Here is a 20,209-nt window from a genome sequence, read left to right as displayed (position 1 = left end):
TAATATCTATGGACTACAACTTTTATTGGATCATTCAAAATTATAAGTCTCAAAAACTTGAATAATATGTTTAAAGATAAAAATTTGAAAATATATGTATAAAATATTTAGAAATTTTATCAAAGTAAATACTTTTAAACATAAAATTAATTTTAAAATATAAATATATATATATATATATATATATATATATCGGGTTTGTTTGGTCTCGGCTGACTCATTGTTTGTAGTTTAAATCAAACCAATCCAATTATAGTCTTGATTTTTTTTTTCAACATCAAACTAAGTCAAACAAAATAATTAGTCAATTTATTTTCAATTTATCTAAATTAAAGTTCAATTCGATTTTATAAGCCCTAATACTACTAGAGATCTTTCATGCTTCGGACGATGTGAACTTTCATCGAGCGAATAAAGAAGATTGACTAAACAATTTGTTGGGTTATTTGCTAAACAATTGACATTTGTCTAGTTCGTATTGATACAAGTCTTTACATTTGTTAATTTTTTCATTTTATATATCGGCTATTATTTTGTGGAGAGAAGCAAAAAAGTAATCCATTTATTTGTCCTAACAAGCCTAGTTCAATACTACTTTAAAAACAGAAACGTCGATATAAATGTGGATTATATTTTTTGAGATCTTTACTTACTCATTTGTAACTAAAATTTCATTTCTTAATGTTTTTGCTTATTTGAACCATATAAAATATCCTAATATTTAACATTTTAAAATCAATTTCACCTAATATTTAAGATTTTAAAATCAATATTCACCTTAGAGGTGAGAGGACAAAGAGAAATTTGCAAGTACTATTTTTTGGGTGTGCATAAGATAAAGCCCACAATTCTATGCAATAGTTCGCAAACCACGTAAGAAAGATAATCCGCACTAGCTAAGCCCGGCGCAAGCTCGATCCAGAAGACAAACTTGAGATCTCCAATATAAAGGTCTAAAGCTCAAACCACTAAGCCACCCTGAAGGGTAGTTCGACACAATAACTTTTATTAGCAAATCTAGCAAATGGCTTCTATAGTTTCTTCAACATCTACATGTACATTAATACACAAGTAGAAACAAATATTTACAACTTCATATCCAAGCAAAGTGACGCGACACAAAAGGAAGTTAGGAAGTAACAATATTTAGATTGAGATAGAAATTTCTACTCAAAGACTGAACTACTTGCATGCTGCAACATGATAGAATGTGATTTGAACTATGACAGGACATTATATTCTGAAAATGATTTTTGAACATAAAAGAAGTAATACTAAAACTAAATTTTACTTTGTTCCACTCAAATTTTCATGTACATTTATTTTTACGTTGCAATAACATCTATTACCTTATATTTCTTTCTTTCATAAATACAAAATACAAGCTCCACATATTTATTGATTGCAGTACCTCCTTGTGACAAAAAGCCAATGGCTGGTGCATAATCTTAATAGTCACGCAGCAGGAAAATCTTGTGCACCTCGTCTCATTCCGAGTCGATCACTACAATTAAAGCTTGGACTTGACGATTTTCCCACCATCAAATGTTATCATCACCTTGCCAATTGCTCTCCTATCTTTGAGAGCAGTAAAAGCAAGATGGGCCTGCAAAAAAGAAACAACAATGTGTGTTGCTTCAATCCTATAACAATCGACAAAAGTTATATCTCTACGATATTTCGGCTTAAAAAACGCACCAGTGACATAAATATGTAACATAGCTTTTGAAAGAAAACCTACTTACCATGATCCCTTTTAGATGATATCATAATGCAGCTTCCTAAGTCGCGTAATCATCCCAACAAGTGGTTGCTTTGTTGGAGGTGTTATATGACTACAGTTGGCTTAAAGATATTCCTTACTTTGACAACGTGGGGAAAGAACATCATAGTTTTCAGCTAAATTTGCTAAGGCATGGTGGAAACCACTACACTAGGTTTTCCAAGAGCATAAACAACGAACTAGCTCCCTAACGCCTTGAAAAAGTCATAGCTGATTGATCTATATTTTATGAGGCAGTAAACTACCACTTTGACATCATTTAAGTGAACAACACTTAATGATCTCAAAGTGAACACTTAACTTTGGGATTCAATGGTTTATGCCAACTAATGTTGAGCAAGCTCTATGTAGTTTGAAGGGTTGGAAAGACTACAACAAAACCGAGGAAATGAAGACCATTTGCTTACGTATTATGTAGACAAAGTATGACTAGACAGACATTGTAAATGCTCTTAGGGGAGGAGATTATTCCTGTTCTGAAAAGCGGATGTACTTGGTCTCTAAAAGTACTTGGTGTAATTCGAATTTGTTTCTGATTTTGATGGAGTGCTAGGTTTCTGGAATCCATAATGCCGGTACTGAGCTTCTTTTTATTATTTTTTTTATTTTGATAAAGCAAGTGTCTGAACCAACTTGTACATACCTGATAACAAAATGGATAGTATGGATAGCATGAAAGCCTTAGAAGAGCTTGATGGAGACCAAATAGAGACATACATTGTGTGGAAGGTCCATTTAAGTGAAAAGACAGAAGAAAGACTGTGCAATTGGTCATCTCTTAAATTCAAAAATTTACAAATAAGACAATCAAAAAAGGCCCTATCTTATTAAGAGAAAAATTGTAAAGAAAGTGTCTTCTTTATTTTCTGAGTAGAAACAGTAGTCTTTGGTAATTTTGGAAGATTTACATTACAAAGATTAAGATGGAATGAATATTTGAGAGCTTTGAAGCTTGTAGGTCAAGGGTGGAATCCCTTTAGCTTAAGTCTAGCTTACTGTAGCTTAGTTTGATGGGTGGATCCCCATTGTTAATTGGAGACTCTTTGCTCTTGATTTCAAGTGAGTTTCTTTTTTCTATTAAATCCCAAGTCTCTTATTCCTTGGTTAAATGTTCAATTAGCCCTTCTTTCTAATTTCGATTGGATTCATCCCAATTGGGATCCCTATCAACACCTCAACAGCTAAGACAAGTAGCGGTTACTAGGTACCGGTTACTGAGCTTCTATTCATTAACAAAAACATCTCTCACCTATCAAAAGAAGATAACTAAATGAATAATTTTTATATTTATTTTTTTCAAAAAGAGAGAATTGGGAAAACGAAAGTAAGGCCATTTTTAAAACTTTTTTTTTTTTGAAACTGGTAAGGTTGAATTCTTCGGCATTAGGGGTAATGCTAGCTATCTCCAAAAAGGGATAATTACAAATTTCCTATCAAATCTATAATCTGGTCTATATCATCTACACAAAGTTATTTACACCCAAAAAGTAGAGATACTATACAATTCCATTTAACTTTGTGGAAGGAATTTGATCTATCTTCAAAGCATCTTTCATTTCTTTCTTTCCAGACTGACCACCGTACATATGATGGTATTAATTTCCACCATCTCTTTTGACTCTTACTTCCTCCCTACCTAATCCAACAACTCAACAGATCAGATGTATGTTCTGGCCTTGTCTAGTTCATGCTTGTGATGTTGAGAAACAAGTTCCAAATTTGGACAGTAAACTTACAATTCAGGAAGAGATGGTTATTACTTAACCCTGTCAAGTTGCACAAAAAACACCTAGGGAGTTGTATGACTTTCTTTTGTAGAACTTCTCCCGTTAAACATGCTCTCCTTATCACTAACCCGATGAAACAACTTACTTTTGTAGGAGTATCATTCTTCCAAAAGTAGTTCCAATTATATTTTGGGGCCCTTTCATCGCCAGTAGTCCTCTTTTGTAAGTATTATTGACTGAAAAGACTCCATTCATACTATGTTTAATGTTGTAGTTATTATTGTAGTAATAATTGTTCCAGCTAGTATTTTTGTAGCGCTGCCACTCTATTCACCTCCCAGTCATTGAGTAGTCTTCTTAAAGATATGTCCCATCCCTGTTCTTTCCAACAATCACTCACTCTAGCATCAGAGTTTTCACATATTAGAAACTTCTAATCTGGAAAAAGTTCACTAAAAGGGGTTTGGTGTATCCCGTCATCTTTCCAAAATTTAGTTTTGTTTCCTTTTCCCACCTTAATATACATATTTCCTTCCATTTGTGACCATAGGTTCCCGGTTGTCCTCCATACCCCCACCCCATATATTCAGAGGTGATCTTTGTACACCAAGGATTTAGTTCTTCATATTTTGCTACTATAACCTCCTTCCAGAGAGCTGCATCTTCCTTAGTGCATCTCCATAACAATTTCATCAAAAGGCTTTCATTTTATAGCCTCAATTTTTTAAACCCTAAACCCCTCTTTCTTTGCTAAGAAGAACATTTTCCAGTTGACTAAATTATAATCTTTTCCCTCCTCAATGCTTTTCCATATGAAGTTCCTTCTAAGCTTGTCTAATTTTTTCACCACCTTTGCTGGGATTGGAAACAAGGACATCACATAAGTTGACAAAGAGTCCAAAACAAAGTTTATAAAGATTAATCTACCCCAAGGGATAGGTAAGGATATGTATTGTGCCTTCCTTTAGCAAGTTCCTTTTTCGTTTTTACCAGAATACCATTCCATATCTCCATTGTTTTGTTTTTGCTACCCATGGTTGGCAAATGCTCCATTTTACATTCAATATATTTGCTAGTTGCTGGATCTGGGGGACCTTATTTACCGGAAAGAGACTACTTTTTCCCCCGTTTACTTTCATCCCTGAAAGTGCTTCAAACAAAACCAAAATCATATGTTGTAGGTTCACAAAAGATGATAGTGTCATCCGCATAGAGCATATGAGACATCTTTTTCTTCCCCCACTCTATCTCCGACCTGAAAGCCTCTAATTCATCTATTTTGTGTTGCAATCCTCATCATACTATCAAAACCTTGCATTGCCAAAATGAATTAGGGGAGGGGGGGTCCCATTTACAAGGACAGAAAATAGACTATTTTTATACATACCTCAATCCACTTCATCCATTTGCTGCCAAATCCCATTTGATTGAGAGTATTAAGAAAGGTAGGCCAATTCACATGGTCATAAGCTTTCTGAATATCCAATTTGCACATTAGACCAAGGGCTCCTCCTTTCATTCTTGAGTCAATGCATTCACTAGCAACAAGTGGTGCATCCATGATTTGCCTCCCCTTTACAAGGGCCAATTGTTGATTGTTGATCAACATCGACACCACCTTTTTTAACCTTTCAACCAACAATCTAGCTATGATCTTGTGGACTCCCCCATCAGGCTGATTGGCCTAAAATCCTTCAACTCTGATGCTCCGGGTTTTTTTGGGATTAAAGCGATAAAAGTTGCATTAAAACTCTTCTCAAAAATTTGATTAGAGTGAAAATTGATTTGTATTGATGATGTCTTCCTTCAACGGGGCCCAAAAAGTCTAGAATAATGCAATCGGATATCTATCAGGACACGGGGCTTTCTCCTTTGCACTATAAGTTCAAACATACCCTTATCTTTTCTTCCTCAAAAGGTCTTTGCAGCCTTACTTTTTCTTCTTCAGTGATCATTGTAGCCTCCTGCAGACTCAACTCAGGTCTCCATTGTTTTGCCTCCTTGTATAGGTTTTTATATAAATTATGCACATCCTCTTTGATCACAACTTGATCCTTAGCAATATCTCCATCCACTTCCAATTGGTCTATATAGTTAAATCATTTATGAGAAGTTGCAATTATGTGGAAAAATCGTCTGTTCTTGTTACGTTGTTTTAGCCATTGGATTCTTGGTCTTTGCTTTTGAGTTAATTCTTCCTTTCTTGCCACATCTTGAAATTCCATGCCATATGTGTCTTTTGCAGCAGTTCATCATTCGCAAGGGGCCTTTGTTCCTGAATTGTTTCCCAATTAGAAATTTGATTGAGAATATCTTCCTTCCTTTGTTTCCAGAACACTTATTATTTTTGCTCCACGCCTTAAGCTTCACTTTCAACATTTTAAACTTTTTCCGCCAAAATATAACATGGTGTGCCAGTCACACCAATCTTTCACCTTCACAATGAAACACTCCACCTCTAATCAACATGTTTCAACTTTAAAATAAGACTTTTTCCACCCTTAATCTAAGCGGGACAATTTTGGGAAGACTACTTTGAATTATATGTGTAAAATTCTCTCCCCACTCTGCACAATATAGAAATCTTTCAATTCTAGAAGCACAAATATTATTCTCTCCCTTTTTCCAAGTGAAAAAGCCTCCACAAAAAGGAAGATCAACCATTTCATTTCTTCAATGTAGGATGAAAATTCTGACATAGCACCGGTCAGTCTGTGATAATTTATTCTCTTTGGATATCTAGTGACAACGAAGTCACCACACACTACACAAGACCCGTTAATGTTATGCTTCAGCTGTAACATTTCTTGCCATAACACTCCTATTTATTCTGTTGCAGTCTGTATATACTGCTGCACTGAGATACCAACTGAAATCATCATTTTCTCTTGAAAATGTTCCAGTTATACTTTGGTTTCCATTCAGAAACAACTCCCCCTCCAGATTCTCCTATCCCAAAGTATTAAGATCCCACCACTACTCCCTTGAGCTCCTTCATTTACACCCCATCCATTTGTTACTCCAAATGCTTTGTAAATGTTATCTATTGATCTCTCTAATTTTGTATCAGCCTCCCACTGCTTTAATAATTTCCTCACAATCCCCCTCTTGCTCTCCTCCATTTAACCCCCTTACATTCCAAGACATATTTTTCTCTCATGATTGCTTGAGAGTTAGAATTCTCCCACTGGATCTTGGCTCTCTATACTTGAAATTCACATCGAAGAATAAATTTCTGATTTCTTATGGGACTATGTTGTTCTCCTTTGTAACTTTCAGACCTTCCCCCAGCCCATTCTCCTTATCCCTCTCATCAAGTTTCATCAATGAAGCATGTTCTTCCCCTCCGACACCCCTTAAGATCAACTCCAAATAGTTGGCTCAAATTTAACATGTTCGCGTGAACCTATTCAGTTGCATTTGCTTCCATATCTTCCCCTAGTGAACTGATATCAATTTGGAGTGGAACTGGTTCTGACTCTGCATACATGATTTCCAAAGTGTTTGGAAAATCCGTCTCCTCCTTTCTTTGATTTTGACTTTCGATAACCTCGTCAATTATCAAAATCTCCCCATGATTTTGTTTTTCTAACGTATCCTTGTTTGTTTTCTTTTTCCACCTGTACCACCCTTCTTTCTTTCCCTTCATGCAAAGCTCAACCTCCTAATTTGACATCAAAATTGACAAAATTACTCACCTCCAAGTTGTTCTGCACTCGAATAGCTTCAGCCAATTATGTGAATGCATTTTAAACTATATTGGGCTTGAATAAATAACTTCAAAGAGTGGCTGAAGGTTGTGTTGTATTTAGACCAATGAGCTTCCTAGAAGTGAGCCTAATAGAGTTTGGCCCATCAAGAAGTAAATCCCTTCCCATTCTTAAATTTGACCCACATGTCAAGTCACTACGGCCCACATGTGGGCCCGGCAAACTCAAAGAACACTTATGCCCAGGCGCATGTGTACTGCTCCCAGCTATTCCTTTCCCTTTTCTTGATATATTGATATCCGAGATATTTTCCCCTTCTGCAGATCCCCTATTTTTGTGTAAAGTCATTGTCCTCTTGTCAAAACTGTGAAAAGATCTTAACCCTAGATCCCTCTCTCCTCTTTGGTTCAAAATCTCCTCCTCTCTCTTCTTCTGGTTGAGTGTCGACAGCTCACACGAAATCAGAAGTGAGTATACGAAGTCTCCGTCAGCCACTTTAATTTCCGGCGAGATTCTATCCCTCGGTCCCCTTACCCGGATCCGTGCCACTCTTAGATGATTTTCAGCTCGGTTTCTTCTTCATTTTCCATCCAACCTCCACATCTATCCCCTATCTCTTTCATTACCTTAGAATTCCATAACTGCAATGGAAGGCCCAATACTCTGGATCCAAAACACTCGAATCTGAAGGATTCCTGCAACGCACCTATCATCGGCGACCACCATTCAAGGTTCAGGTTTTGCCCTTGTCTCCTTCAATCACCCATAAGGATATGTTTCATATCTCTTCTCGAATGGAATTCAAACGGGAAAAGAAAACCATTCATATCATACACTTGTAAATTGGGGATTTCTCTCTAGGTTGGCTTGCTCATCTCCTCACATAATTTCGGATAGGCCTCTACACCAACAATAAATCTTCCCACCAAGCATCTACATGACATAGTCTCTTTGTAATTTCCGTTTCCAGTAATAGTCTTGGTGTGCTTTCCTTCATCAAAGGCTTGTCTTCAGTCAGTAGATTCTATTTACTTCTTGTAATAGTCTCTTTGTAATTTCCGTTTCCAGTAAAGGGTTTATTTAGCCGAACTCTTGGTGTGATAGCTACACCTTTTGTACTTGATTTTTCATTAATAAACTCCTCTACATTTTCAACAAGTCTCCCCCATACTTCATTGAGATTGTTTTCTGGAATAATAATAACTGACCTGCTATGACATTTGACTGCAATGATTGAAATAAATCTACCATATTTGTTGAACTTCTGTGTGCAATAAACGTGGGTACAAATATCTCTACATCTCCACGATATAAAGCTCTGCCCTATGTTGCCAGAAGCTTAATGAAATCTCTTGCACAACTATATAAGTGCAGCCTTGCTTAGAATCATCCTTCTCACTGAGTCTAGTACTTTCTTGCATTAAACCTTAAACCTGCATCTTCATTAAACCTACTTGCACTTTTTTTTAAAACTACTTCTGTTCTGCCCCAAGTGCGTTGAACAAGGATTTCTCATTTCACTTTTCTCTTTAAAAGGCAAAAAGTTCGACCTGTAAACTCCTATATTAGTGGATAGCAACAAAACAAGCAAGCTTATGGTACTCTTCTATGTGGCAAAACAATTCTTTGCTCAGTGTGAGTGTCATAGTTCTTGAACATTACCCTTCATTTTGCATTTATTAGCTTGATACTTTTTGTGAATCTGGGGTAATCCGTTTGGTGAGGCATAGGGATTCCAGGGATGCAAGAATTCATTGTCAAACACGTGACTATGAGCAAGAAAAATGGTGCTCTACTCTCTTGGTAGATCTAAGTCAAGTTTGCTGATTAACAAAGCTCTGAACTTATAATTGATATCCTTCAACTGTTGTTTTTCTGAGGTTCTTTGTTTTTGCTCGAGACAAGCAATGGTTCAAGTGTCGGGGAGTTTGATAAGTCACATTGATATGTGTATTAATGCCTCTTCTCATATAAGATTGTTGAGTTATGAGTATTATATTTCATAATTCCTCACTATTTATGTTGTTTTAATGATAGGTGTGCAATGAAGGAGACAAGGAGAAAATACACAAGATTCAAGCGAAAGAAATGCAAGAAATGAAAAAGAATTAGCTGAAGAAACATTGGGATGCAAAACAGCCCGAATTGTCCTAGCAGTCAAGTTTTGACCGCTGCGACACTACTTCAGGAATTTGTAAACCAGCCATGACCATCGAAGTGGTGAAGTTTTGGTCCTCATGACGGTGCGACAAAATACAGAATTTAAGCTCATTTATTTTAGCTTTGAGCGAGAGGGATATAAAAAGGGATTTATGGAGGAAAATAGGGTGGAGGGGACAGAACACATCTTTTGGATGAAAAGAGAGAAAATGAACACAAAATTCCAAGTTTTGATGATAGTTTGAAGATTTATCACAAGTTTCTTCTTAGTTTTGATTCATCTTCTCTTCTCGTCTCTTGAATTATGAACTTGTTAATGTTTAATTTAACGATGGTTGATTTTTCTCAACGTATGGAGCAAACTTTTTGTAGTCGAGTTAAGATGAAACCTATGGTTTGATTAGCGATTACTTTCTGTCTTTTTCTCATGTGTTCACTTGATTTCTTGAGGCGATATTAAATTATTAATTGCAAGAGATAATTGAGTTTCTCCACTGTTTAATTCGTTGTCAGACGTTCTACGGTTGTATATTAATTCTATTGCAAGAAAGAATTAGTAACTAAACTCTAGAAGTGTCACAAAGATATTTGAAAGAAACCAACATTTGTCGATCAATAGGGAATCATTGAATACTATTCTTTGTGTTTTATAATTTTTGTTTCTTTCTTTTCATTGTATATCCGAAGGGAGTATGATTATTAGAAGGGACAAGAAGGATTGAAAGTATTCGTAAGAACCGTTCATACTGTACGAAGGCTGGTGAAAGGTGAACAAAATTACTAATTTCAACAGGTGGATTCGTGACATGGCTCATTCATCCCCTCTAAATTATATTTGTCTACTTGAGGTGTGCCATTACTCTTCCTTAATTAATTAATTTATTTAACAATCAAACTTCCTCAACTATCGGGATTCTCAAATATTAATTAATCACTCTCAATTAGCATTAAATTATCCTAATCCTCCTGGGTTCGGCAATCTTTTATACTATCTTTGACAAGCACGAGCTTTAGTTTTGTATACTGGTTTTGCGCTTGCCAAAATGAATTCAGGTAAATTGTATATCAACCTTTTCAAATATGAAATACTTATTTCCCTACACATTTCTAAAATCCTTCTCTTGCTTTTCATTGATTTGATAAGTAATAAAGGCCATAGCTTCTTACCTCTGTCAGGCTGAATGTATGAGAAATGTTGACTGTAATCAAACCCTTAGACAACCAAGCTAGAAGCTCCTTCAGAGAATCTCCAAGCACATTGGGTTGATGTATCTTATAGCTTCCCCAATACAGTCCGTGAATTGTCCAGTTCTGTAAAACGAAAATTGTAGAAAAAATTAAGCTATTACTATACAAGGAAAACAAATATGTTTTCTACTTTTTCTTTTGGTTTGTGAGGGAGGTAAACAGAGATTGAAAAAAAGTAAGAAAAGGGTGACGGATAAACAGAGATAAAAAGTAAGAAAAGTCAATTATTACTCATGCTGCTTGTATTATTAGTCTCCTGGATAGTTGGAAGTAGCTAGTTCATATAATGAAACAAAAGGTGGAGAGACCTCTGATGCAATTATTTAGGAGAAACATGTCTTAGAAGAAAGCAATTACTATTATATGTCTTGCTATCCTCTTGTGACAATACCGTGAATTTCAACACTTAAGATTCTTCCTGATTGAGAAATGTTATGCTACTAGCATGTTTCAACATAGTAGATGTGGTCTGAATTATGACACAGTCTATATTGTGAACATGAACTTTAACGTACTTGTATTGAAACCAATTAGTGGTGCAAGGAGCTAGTCGTGCACAGAACATGCTTAACTTAGCAGCGTTGGACATTTCTAATTCAGAGCTGCACAATTTGACCAGCAGATTATCTCATTTGGGGAATGTACATGTAAGATGAATATACGGGATAAGATCTGATGCTCCAATCTTCAACCCCATGATCAAAGTTGCCTAAGTTTGGGCATGTGCAAAGGAGGTGCTGACACCCCAGTAGGGAGGTCCAAGAGGCCGGTTGTAGGGGGTATCCGGAGGGGTAAAGGTGGACAAAGAAGTATTAGAAAGAGATTATTAGACAGGACTTGGCGCTGCTTCATATCGCCGAGGACATGAATCTAGACAGAAAGGAGTGGAGGTCATGCATTAGGGTAAAAGGTTAGTAGGGATGAGTGTTGTCTTGTCGTGCGTTGGTTTAGGCCTGGTAGTATATGTCTTAGTACTAATCGTACCCTTGTGGTTCTTGCCATATGTTGTGTATTGTGTTTCAATTATCACATATTACACTGTTGTTATTGTATCTTTCTGGTTGACTTTATACTGCCTTTCTTATTAACGACCATGCTTTCTTCATTGTTTTCTTTTTTTTTATTGGGTTTGATGCACTTGAGCCTAAGGTCTTTTGAAACAACCTCTCTACCTCCTCGAGGTAGTGGTAAGATCTGATTACACTCTACTCTCTTCAAACCCCACTTCGTAGAATTTCACTGGGTATGTTGTTGTATTAGAAGTTGCCTAGGAGCTAAAGCAACCTATTTCCATGTCCAACATCACCTCTAGCCCAACTGTAATTTAGAGGGTGTTTGGCGAAGATTATAAGGTGGTCAAAATGGCTTGTAAGCACATTGCTTATTTGGATCTAGTAAACACTCAAAACAAATTAAATCAGCAAAAGCCATAAGTTGGTCACTCCCAACTTATGGCTTTTTAGATTATAAGCACTTTGGGTTTGAGGTTTGACCAAGCATTTTTTCTATTTTATTTCTAAATATTTTTTAAAATTCTCAAATACCTTATTGAAAACAGAAAGTCCTACCTTCCTTTCCATTCCATATTTGTTTTGCACACTTTTTCTTAAAAATATAATTTTATATTTCTAACTTTTTGTGAAATCGCTAGAGTATTTTTGTCATTTCAACAAAATAACAATTTTAACAGCATTTTTTTTACCAAACACATCTACGACTTATTATCAGTTTGAACACTAATCCAAACATGTAATTGCTTATATATCAAATCAGTTTTAGCACTTAAAATTGTTTTTCAGCACTTCGATACCAATTAGATAATCCAAACAAATTCTTAGTACTCGGAAAAAAAGTTCTATTTTGTGGGCAAATTATGTTGGCCCAGGCCCATTTTATTGATATCAGAAAAAAGTTTCTAGCCTTTTTTGCCTTGTATATTTTGTGGGTCATTGCAGTAGTAGGTTTAATAATAGTTGCTTTGCATATTAGTTCTTCATTTATTCACCATTTTGGTTCTAATTATGCATGTGCCCTTTTTAACAAGTAACATCGTCAGTTGCCTATTAAATCTTCATTCTACCATTCGATCAAAATTATCTAGAAGAGTAATTTGAATCATAAAAGCACAGAGGCAGACCAAATCAAGCACATACTAATAGTAATTATTTATTTCAGCTTCAAGCAAATCAGATCTGCTTGATTCTCTCACAAATATTACTCCAAACTTGCAACACTAAGCATCATGACTAGATAGATGTCTTCTACACTACACATAATGAGACAAACTTGTGTGGATCTAAGAATAACACAATCTATGCATATATCATTGTATCGTTAGAAGATCTTTACTTGGAAATGAAAATACTCAACAAGTTGTTGCACTAGTAACCAATAATGGTAGCTGAAGCACATATAAAGTTGAATCACATGCATAGGCAAGTCTGGTAACAATAATTCACAGGCTTTACGAGTTCAAACTTATTCCAAGATATAGCATGTAGCCTACAAACCAAATTAAACAACAAACTCCAATAATTATTATTATTATTTTGAAAATGGAACTCCAATAATTATTTAATAGCCTTTTCAACTCTTTAACCTGTGTCTCCAATATACCTGCTTCACACACTACATAACCATCAAGACCATTTTCACTACTGTTCTCTACCCATTCAATTTCAAGACAACAAAGAGAGGAGTTACAGATTTCACAATTTAACTTTACGGAATTTAAGAAGCCTTCTCGACTAACATAGGACATCAATTTGCAGTGGAAGAGGAATTTCATTAACTGAACAGGGATACATCTTGGTAAGATACTAACAAAGTAGAGTAATACATTTCTATTGAGCACTAATATTTCTTGTACAATTAACTGCGAGTAAAAAACCAAATGGGTAATCGGGAAAACAGTTAGGGTGCTTAACGGACATACCTTCACCAACGCAATGTTGGCTGGGACGACAGGTACTTCCCCACTTGCAAATCCAATAACCAGAATTTGTGCCCCCCAATTTAATAGCTTTAAGCTATCTTTTGTAAGTTTTCCCCCGACTGGATCATACAAGACATCGACCCCTTTGAGCTTTCTTGACTTCAGGAAGCCCTTTACACTTTCGATGACATTTGCACTGCTCAAGTCTACTGCATGATCAACACCTAAAGACTTCAAAAACTGCACCTTTTCATTACCCCTAAGATTCAACAGACAAGCAAGGATAATTTTAGTACAAAAACTTAAATCAACTTTCTTGTACACATAAGAATCTACAAGTACCTAGCCACTGCAATAACTGTCGCTCCACAAACCTTCCCAATTTGTACCGCCGAAAGCCCAACGCCTCCAGCTGCTCCAAGCACTAGTAAAACCTATATAACAGGATAACCAACAGATATCGCATGCTTTCAGGTGTGTAAATAAATCATGTAACAAACTGGCATGACCCTTTTCTCCCCAAAAACCAAAGGAAGGTGACCTACCTGTTTGGGACGCAGCTGCGCTCTATGCACCAGTGCCACATGTGATGTCCCATATGCAACAGGAAGTGCACCAGCTGCAACTAGATCACACCCATCAGGTACTTGAAACCTTCAATTCCAAAACAAACTTAAGACACTTTTTGAACCATTGAATCAAAACACAAAAAGAAACATCTAGTTTGTGTCATATACAAAGACCAACCTAGTACACTTCCCATTTTTAGTGTATTTGAACTATATGCATTAATTACCACGCACAAACTACACTAATTCCAATTGTTCAATCAATTAACTAAGTTAAATTGAACTACATAACTCATCCAGATCCATTCTGCTCTATTGGGCCCATTTCATTTCACTACTAATCGGGATCATTAAAAAACTGGTAAATAAAGCTTTCTACATTCACACAACTTAAAATAAACAATAAACCAGAAGAGAATAAGGAATAACTTACAAGTCAGATTCATCGGCGACGATGAATTGAGCGAATGAGCCAAGGGCAACAAAAGAGCAAACGAGGTCTCCAATTTTGAACTTAGTGACATTAGGGCCAACGGCTTCAACAACGCCAGAGTAATCGGAGCCAGGGATGAAGGGTAACGGAGGTTTCTCTTGGTATTTGCCAAGAACTTGGAGATAATTTGCGAAATTCAAGCTGGTGGCTTTGATTCGAACTCTAACGGAGGTTGGCGATTCCAAATTAGGTATAGGGTGGGATGTTGAGAGATCGAGTGACGACTTCTCTGAGGCATTTGGTGGCAGAGTTGGGTCGCCCAGTTTTCTTACAAGTAGAGCTTCCATTTATTTCCAGTAATCGTGTCGTATGCACTCCAGATACCCTTTTTGTACTTGAGGTGTGTTCGCTGTGAAAAATTAAGGTTGTTGATGTGACATGCATCCAATGCTAAAAATAATATTTATTTATTTTCCTCAAATTTTACACTAAGTATATATATTTATCTTATTTTAAATTAATGTGTAACATGATCAAGTCAATAAATTAAAAGAAAACGATTCTATTAATTCTAAGCTTTTACTCTATGCATAGGAAAAGACATCCATCTACTTTCAAAAAAATTTCAACTCCTAAATCCTAATTAACAGATAGGCCTTTTGTATCTCCTAGGTCAACTACTGCTTGCCCCCATTAATTAGCATTTGAATTAGTTAGTAGGCATAATACATAAATGTGTCTTTTGATTTGACTTTAAATTATATTTATGTCCTTCAATTTTGAGTATGCATAAGTAGACACTTAAATTTGTATAAAGTTGAACAAATGGACACACATGTCCTACATATCATTTTTTGTCCTACGTGGCGTCTTGTGTGTATTGTGTCGTGTAAGATTCATTAGTTTATTTATTTTAAAGTTGGATAAATAAAGTGTCTGTTTGTGCATTATGAAAATTGGAGGTTAAAGTTAAAATTTAAAGTCAAATTTAGAATCTAATATACGTGTTATGCCTAACTGGTAATCAACAATTAAAAATTAGAAATATAAGAAAGATGAGATGTCACTCCCAGATTATTTCTAGAAAATGAATAACAACAATGATCAATTGCCATCAAGCTTTGAGGTATATTTCCTGACTAGCAAATCTATCTCTTTTTTCATTTTCCTTTTAAACGTATTTTTATTATAAACCTTAAATTTTTTTTTAGAAGAAAATAATATTTCTACGATATATATTTAGATTGCTTTGAACGGTAGTATGATTCGTAGACAATTTTTTTACATCTCACCTTTACAGAATATCAAATTTGATTATATGAGATTTTGTTGCAATCATATATGGAAGCTAATTGCACATGTCAGGGGAGCACTTTATACTTGATTTACCATAACTAAGAAGGTATGATATTTCATGGTAACTTTTTATACTTGTAAAAGCTTCCTAATTTGTTTAAAATATTTCATTGAGATTCCGAGGAATAAATATACAAACCTCAATCTACAGCTTTACATTCAACTTCCCCCCACAAAATAAATTAGGATATGCAACCAGTCAGTTATAGTTCACCATTATATCTCAGAATCAAATTGCAGAGAGTAAAGGCAGCCTAAAATGAAATAGAATACAATAGACACAACCAAAATCATGTTTAAATAATAGTTCAAGGTTAAAGAACTGAAAACCAAAAGTACATCTAGTTTTATATTTCGTGAAAGAAAAAGCCCCTTGTCCCCTCATCTCTTTAAGAAAAAGAGAAAAAAACACTTTCAACGGTGAACATATGTATAAAACACAACCAAAAAAAAGAAAATTGTGGTCACACACCAAAGTCTGAGAAGATACTCAGAATAGTTACAAAAATTAATCAAAGTGGCAAACTTTCAGACACAAACACAATCTGTTAACTAAGCAGAGTCAACTCATACCACAAACCCTATAATCACTAACAAAAATTTCAAAAAAAAGACAAAGATCTCTAATCTACAATTCTAATGAATCTATATATACAAGGAACTGTTCAGAATTAGGATAATGTTAATTTGATGAGTAAAAAGGAGAAAGGATGAGAAAACGAAGAAATACTTATCTGTTAAGTAACCAATATCGGTGAGTACACACACAGTTATATGTGAAACCCTAACTCTGCAACACAAACGCTTTTGCAGCAATAAATAGAAAGAAGAAATTCAGAAGGAAAGGGAAATGAGATGAGGAGTTTTAAGAAATTGAAAGGAATATAATGGGGTAAGTGATGGTTGCACTAAATACGGAGAAGATGAAAATGCAAATGAAAATGTTTCTAGTCAATGCCTAAAAAAATGTTTATCAGAAATCTCATATTTGAGTCTCCTTAGTAACCAGACAGCATGTGGAAAACAAAAAGAAACAAAGAAAGATAACAGATCAAATCTCTAGAAATCGCTAGATTAAGCCATTTCAACAGTTCAACTTCAACAAGCACGTCCCAGTGGATAACTTGTATTAAAATGTGACAACCAAACATATATAAAAAAAATTATCAGTACACACACCAAACCAGCTAATATGTAACACGTTATTTTCATAGAATCCTTCATCAGTAACCATAAGTTATTGACAAATCCATGACGAATTCATCAAAAAAGAAAAGCAGTAACTTTGAGAAATATGACGAGCACCATCGATATTTTTTAAGAGTCCAAGCAACATAGACAATGGAATAATGGGAAGGAAGATCCAAACAAAGCTCACATGACGGCCGACAGTTTCATGCAGATGTTGAAGTAGAATATAAGTTCTCCACTATTATATTGTATAGAAAAATGATTTCATTTTGCATTTGAAGTTAGTGCAGAGTGAGGGCATGGGGGTTGGAGTAGAGTTGGAGAAGGTGACCACTCAACCTTTTACTTGAACCTTCACCTTCACCAATCAAATGAAAGCACAAACCCAATGGAATACTAATTCTCAACATTAGCCACAAAATTCTTCTGGGCAACCTATTATCTTTGTTTTTTTAAAAAAAAATCTCTATTACAAATGAGAAATGCCATTATTAAACAGTACATAAGAAACCAAATGAATACCACCACTAAGTGCAGCTTTTTACTCCTCCCAGAGCCTCAATATTTGCTCCCCGGCCCTAGTGACTCAAACTCACAACCGGTTAAACATGGAGAGTGCCCTCACATTTCTTCCTCAAAAGGAAATATGAATCATAAGCAAATAGGTTCGACACAAAAAACATCATCTTAGTAATCAGATACATGGTGTTGGTGGGAGGTGATAGGTATCACATGGATTGTGCGCGAAAGATATGTGTGACATCAAACATATCTCTGTAGAGAAAAAAAGGAGATTCCTATAGCAAGTAAGTAGGTGGATCTGTACTGCATTTCCTCATCAGTTTAGACAGAACATGTAAAACATATTGCAAGGAGCGGATATAACGTTACAGTTGTGACAGCAAACAAATGATTATAGATGTTTCAGTATAACTGTATAAGACATGAAAAACATAGCCATATGAAGATTCTAATAATTAGGAATAACCGAGATGTACAATGGTGGTAGAGACCAGGACGAACAGACTAAGAAGGTATGATATTTCATGGTAACTTTTAATACTTGTAAAAGCTTTCTAAATTGTTCAAAATATTTCATTGAGATTCCAAGGAATAAATATACTAACCTCAATCTACAGCTTTACATTCAACTTCCCCCACAGAAAATAAATTAGGATATGCAACCAGTCAGTAATAGTTCACCATTATATCTCAAAATCAAATTGCAGAGAGTAAAGGCAGCCTAAAATGAAATACGAATACAATAGACACAACCAAAATCATGTTTAAATAATAGTTCAAGGTTAAAGAACTGAAAACCAAAAGTACATCTAGTTTTATATTTCGTGAAAGAAAAAGCCCCTTGTCCCCTCATCTCTTTAAGAAAAAAAAACACTTTCAACAGTGAACTTATGTATAAATCACAACCAAAAAAAAAAAAAAACTTTTTTGGTCACACACCAAAGTCTGAGAAGATACTCAGAATAGTTACAAAAATAAATCAACATGGAAGAGTGGCAAACTTTCAGACACAAACACAATCTGTTAAACTAAGCAGAGTCAACTCTTCTCACAAACCCTATAATAAATAATAAAAATCAATCATAAAAGAGAAAGGATCTCTAATCTAGCAATCTAATGAATCTATATACACAAGGAACTGTTCAGAATCAGAATAATGTTAATTCGATGAGTAAAAAAGAGAAAGGATGAGAAATCGAAGAAATACTTATCTGCTAACTAACCAAAATCGGCGAGTACACACACAGTTATATGTGAAACCCTAACTCTGCAATACAAAAGCTTTTGCAGCAATAAATCGAAAGAAGAAGGAAAGGGAAATGAGATGAGGGGTAACTAAATACGGAGAAGATGAAAATGAAAATTAAAATGTTTCTAGTCAATGCCTAAAAAAATGTTTTTTTTAAGTCAGTATAAAAAGTTGAGTTATTATTACAAGTACTTTTCTAGCATTTGCCTGATAATTATTAAATTTTCAAAATTAAATTTTTAAATATATTTTTTAATTATATAATTTGATCTTTAAATATTTTTGAATTTCGAAAAACTAGGTCAGACCTATTTTTGGATTATTAGCACTTCCATTCATAATTTTTTTTTTTGAAACATAGATATTTTTTTTGGCTATTTTTGTCATTGATTAGTTGGTGTCAATTGGAGAATATTAATTATTGTGCTAGCCAAATGCTACGTACCGTGTAGCATAATTAAATCGGATAAATATGCTTTTTTTAAGATGCTTTTCGTTTTGTTCTAAATTTTTGTAGTAAAAATTATTCTATCTTTTTCGTACTTAAAAAATAAAAAAGACAGATTTTTACCTTTTTTAAAATTTCAAAATTGCTCTATCCAACTTGCAACATTTCCTTTTGTCCCTGCTTCTTGATCCCTTTTTACTACTAATGTTGTTGGTATAATATAACTATTACGATTACGATAATAAATTTAGTATAATTTCATAAATAGATTTGAAGACGAAAGAGAATAATATATATATATATATACACACACATTGTGATTCTTGAGTTGATTCGTTAATGTCTATATTTTAGAATGACCCTATTTTTAGTCATAATTTTTGAAAATCTTTTAAAGCAAATATTTTTGTTTTTTAAACTGATTTCCTACAAAGCAAAGATGAGTTTTGAAAAAGTGGTTTAACCAAGATTTAAGCAAAAGCATTTAAAGTATTTTTTTTAGTAAAAGAATCTTTCCGATAGAGTTAAAAATGTATTTTTTTTTAATTATATCACTTGATGTATTCAGTGCAAATGTTTTAGTAACTTCGCTCCTTTATTTCTTTACACTCAGTTGAGTATATATCTATATTTATTGTAATTCTTTCATTGAGTTATTTGTTATTCAGTTATATTGCATGTATACTCTTACATTCAACGTATTAATGTCATTCGACCTGTACTTTTTAATGATGCAGATATATGTTCTTAGCATTCTCAACAAGAGTGTTTAAACCACTTCGTCCACTCATCAGATTTTGAGTGAGTTTTCCTTACTTTTGGATGACTCTAGTTTTATGAGTTTTCAATAGTAATTCTCTTGAGGAGTCATCGATCTT

At 34.6% G+C, this 20,209-nt stretch overlaps 1 protein-coding gene across 4 annotated transcripts; it reads right to left on the bottom strand.

Annotated features, from left to right (window-relative positions):
• Positions 1-1,211: 1,211 nt before the first annotated feature.
• On the bottom strand, positions 1,212-19,246 carry LOC101250285 (uncharacterized). 4 transcript variants are annotated; one of them, XM_069295142.1, is made up of 7 exons: positions 18,240-19,246; positions 14,566-14,974; positions 14,109-14,217; positions 13,906-13,997; positions 13,564-13,822; positions 10,548-10,691; positions 1,212-1,606 (listed from the first exon to the last, which is right to left on the bottom strand). In XM_069295142.1, the coding sequence occupies exons 2-7, from the start codon at positions 14,910-14,912 to the stop codon at positions 1,511-1,513; spliced, it is 1,047 nt and encodes a 348-aa protein (XP_069151243.1). In that variant the 5' UTR covers positions 14,913-14,974; positions 18,240-19,246; the 3' UTR covers positions 1,212-1,510. The 4 variants fall into 4 exon arrangements, with proteins under 4 accessions (XP_069151243.1, XP_069151242.1, XP_004235213.1 ...); XM_069295141.1 differs by having other exon boundaries at positions 18,842-19,242; XM_004235165.5 differs by having other exon boundaries at positions 14,566-14,976; positions 18,846-19,021.
• Between the last annotated feature and the right edge of the window lie 963 nt (positions 19,247-20,209).

This window comes from Solanum lycopersicum, chromosome 3 (genome assembly GCF_036512215.1).
Source record: "Solanum lycopersicum chromosome 3, SLM_r2.1".
Taxonomy (NCBI): Eukaryota; Viridiplantae; Streptophyta; class Magnoliopsida; order Solanales; family Solanaceae; genus Solanum; species Solanum lycopersicum.
The sequence above is the reverse complement of the archived record's forward strand: the minus strand, read 5'-3'. Positions and strand labels throughout refer to the sequence as shown.

Bases quoted from the DNA above. Each gene is read 5' to 3' on its own strand.
- LOC101250285 (XM_069295142.1), bottom strand. From the start codon at position 14,912: ATGGAAGCTCTACTTGTAAGAAAACTGGGCGACCCAACTCTGCCACCA. The intron at 14,218-14,565 runs GTAAGTTATTCC...TTGGAATTGAAG, and splicing joins GTCGCCGATGAATCTGACTT to GTTTCAAGTACCTGATGGGT. The intron at 13,823-13,905 runs GTACTTGTAGAT...GTTGAATCTTAG, and splicing joins ACAGTTATTGCAGTGGCTAG to GGGTAATGAAAAGGTGCAGT.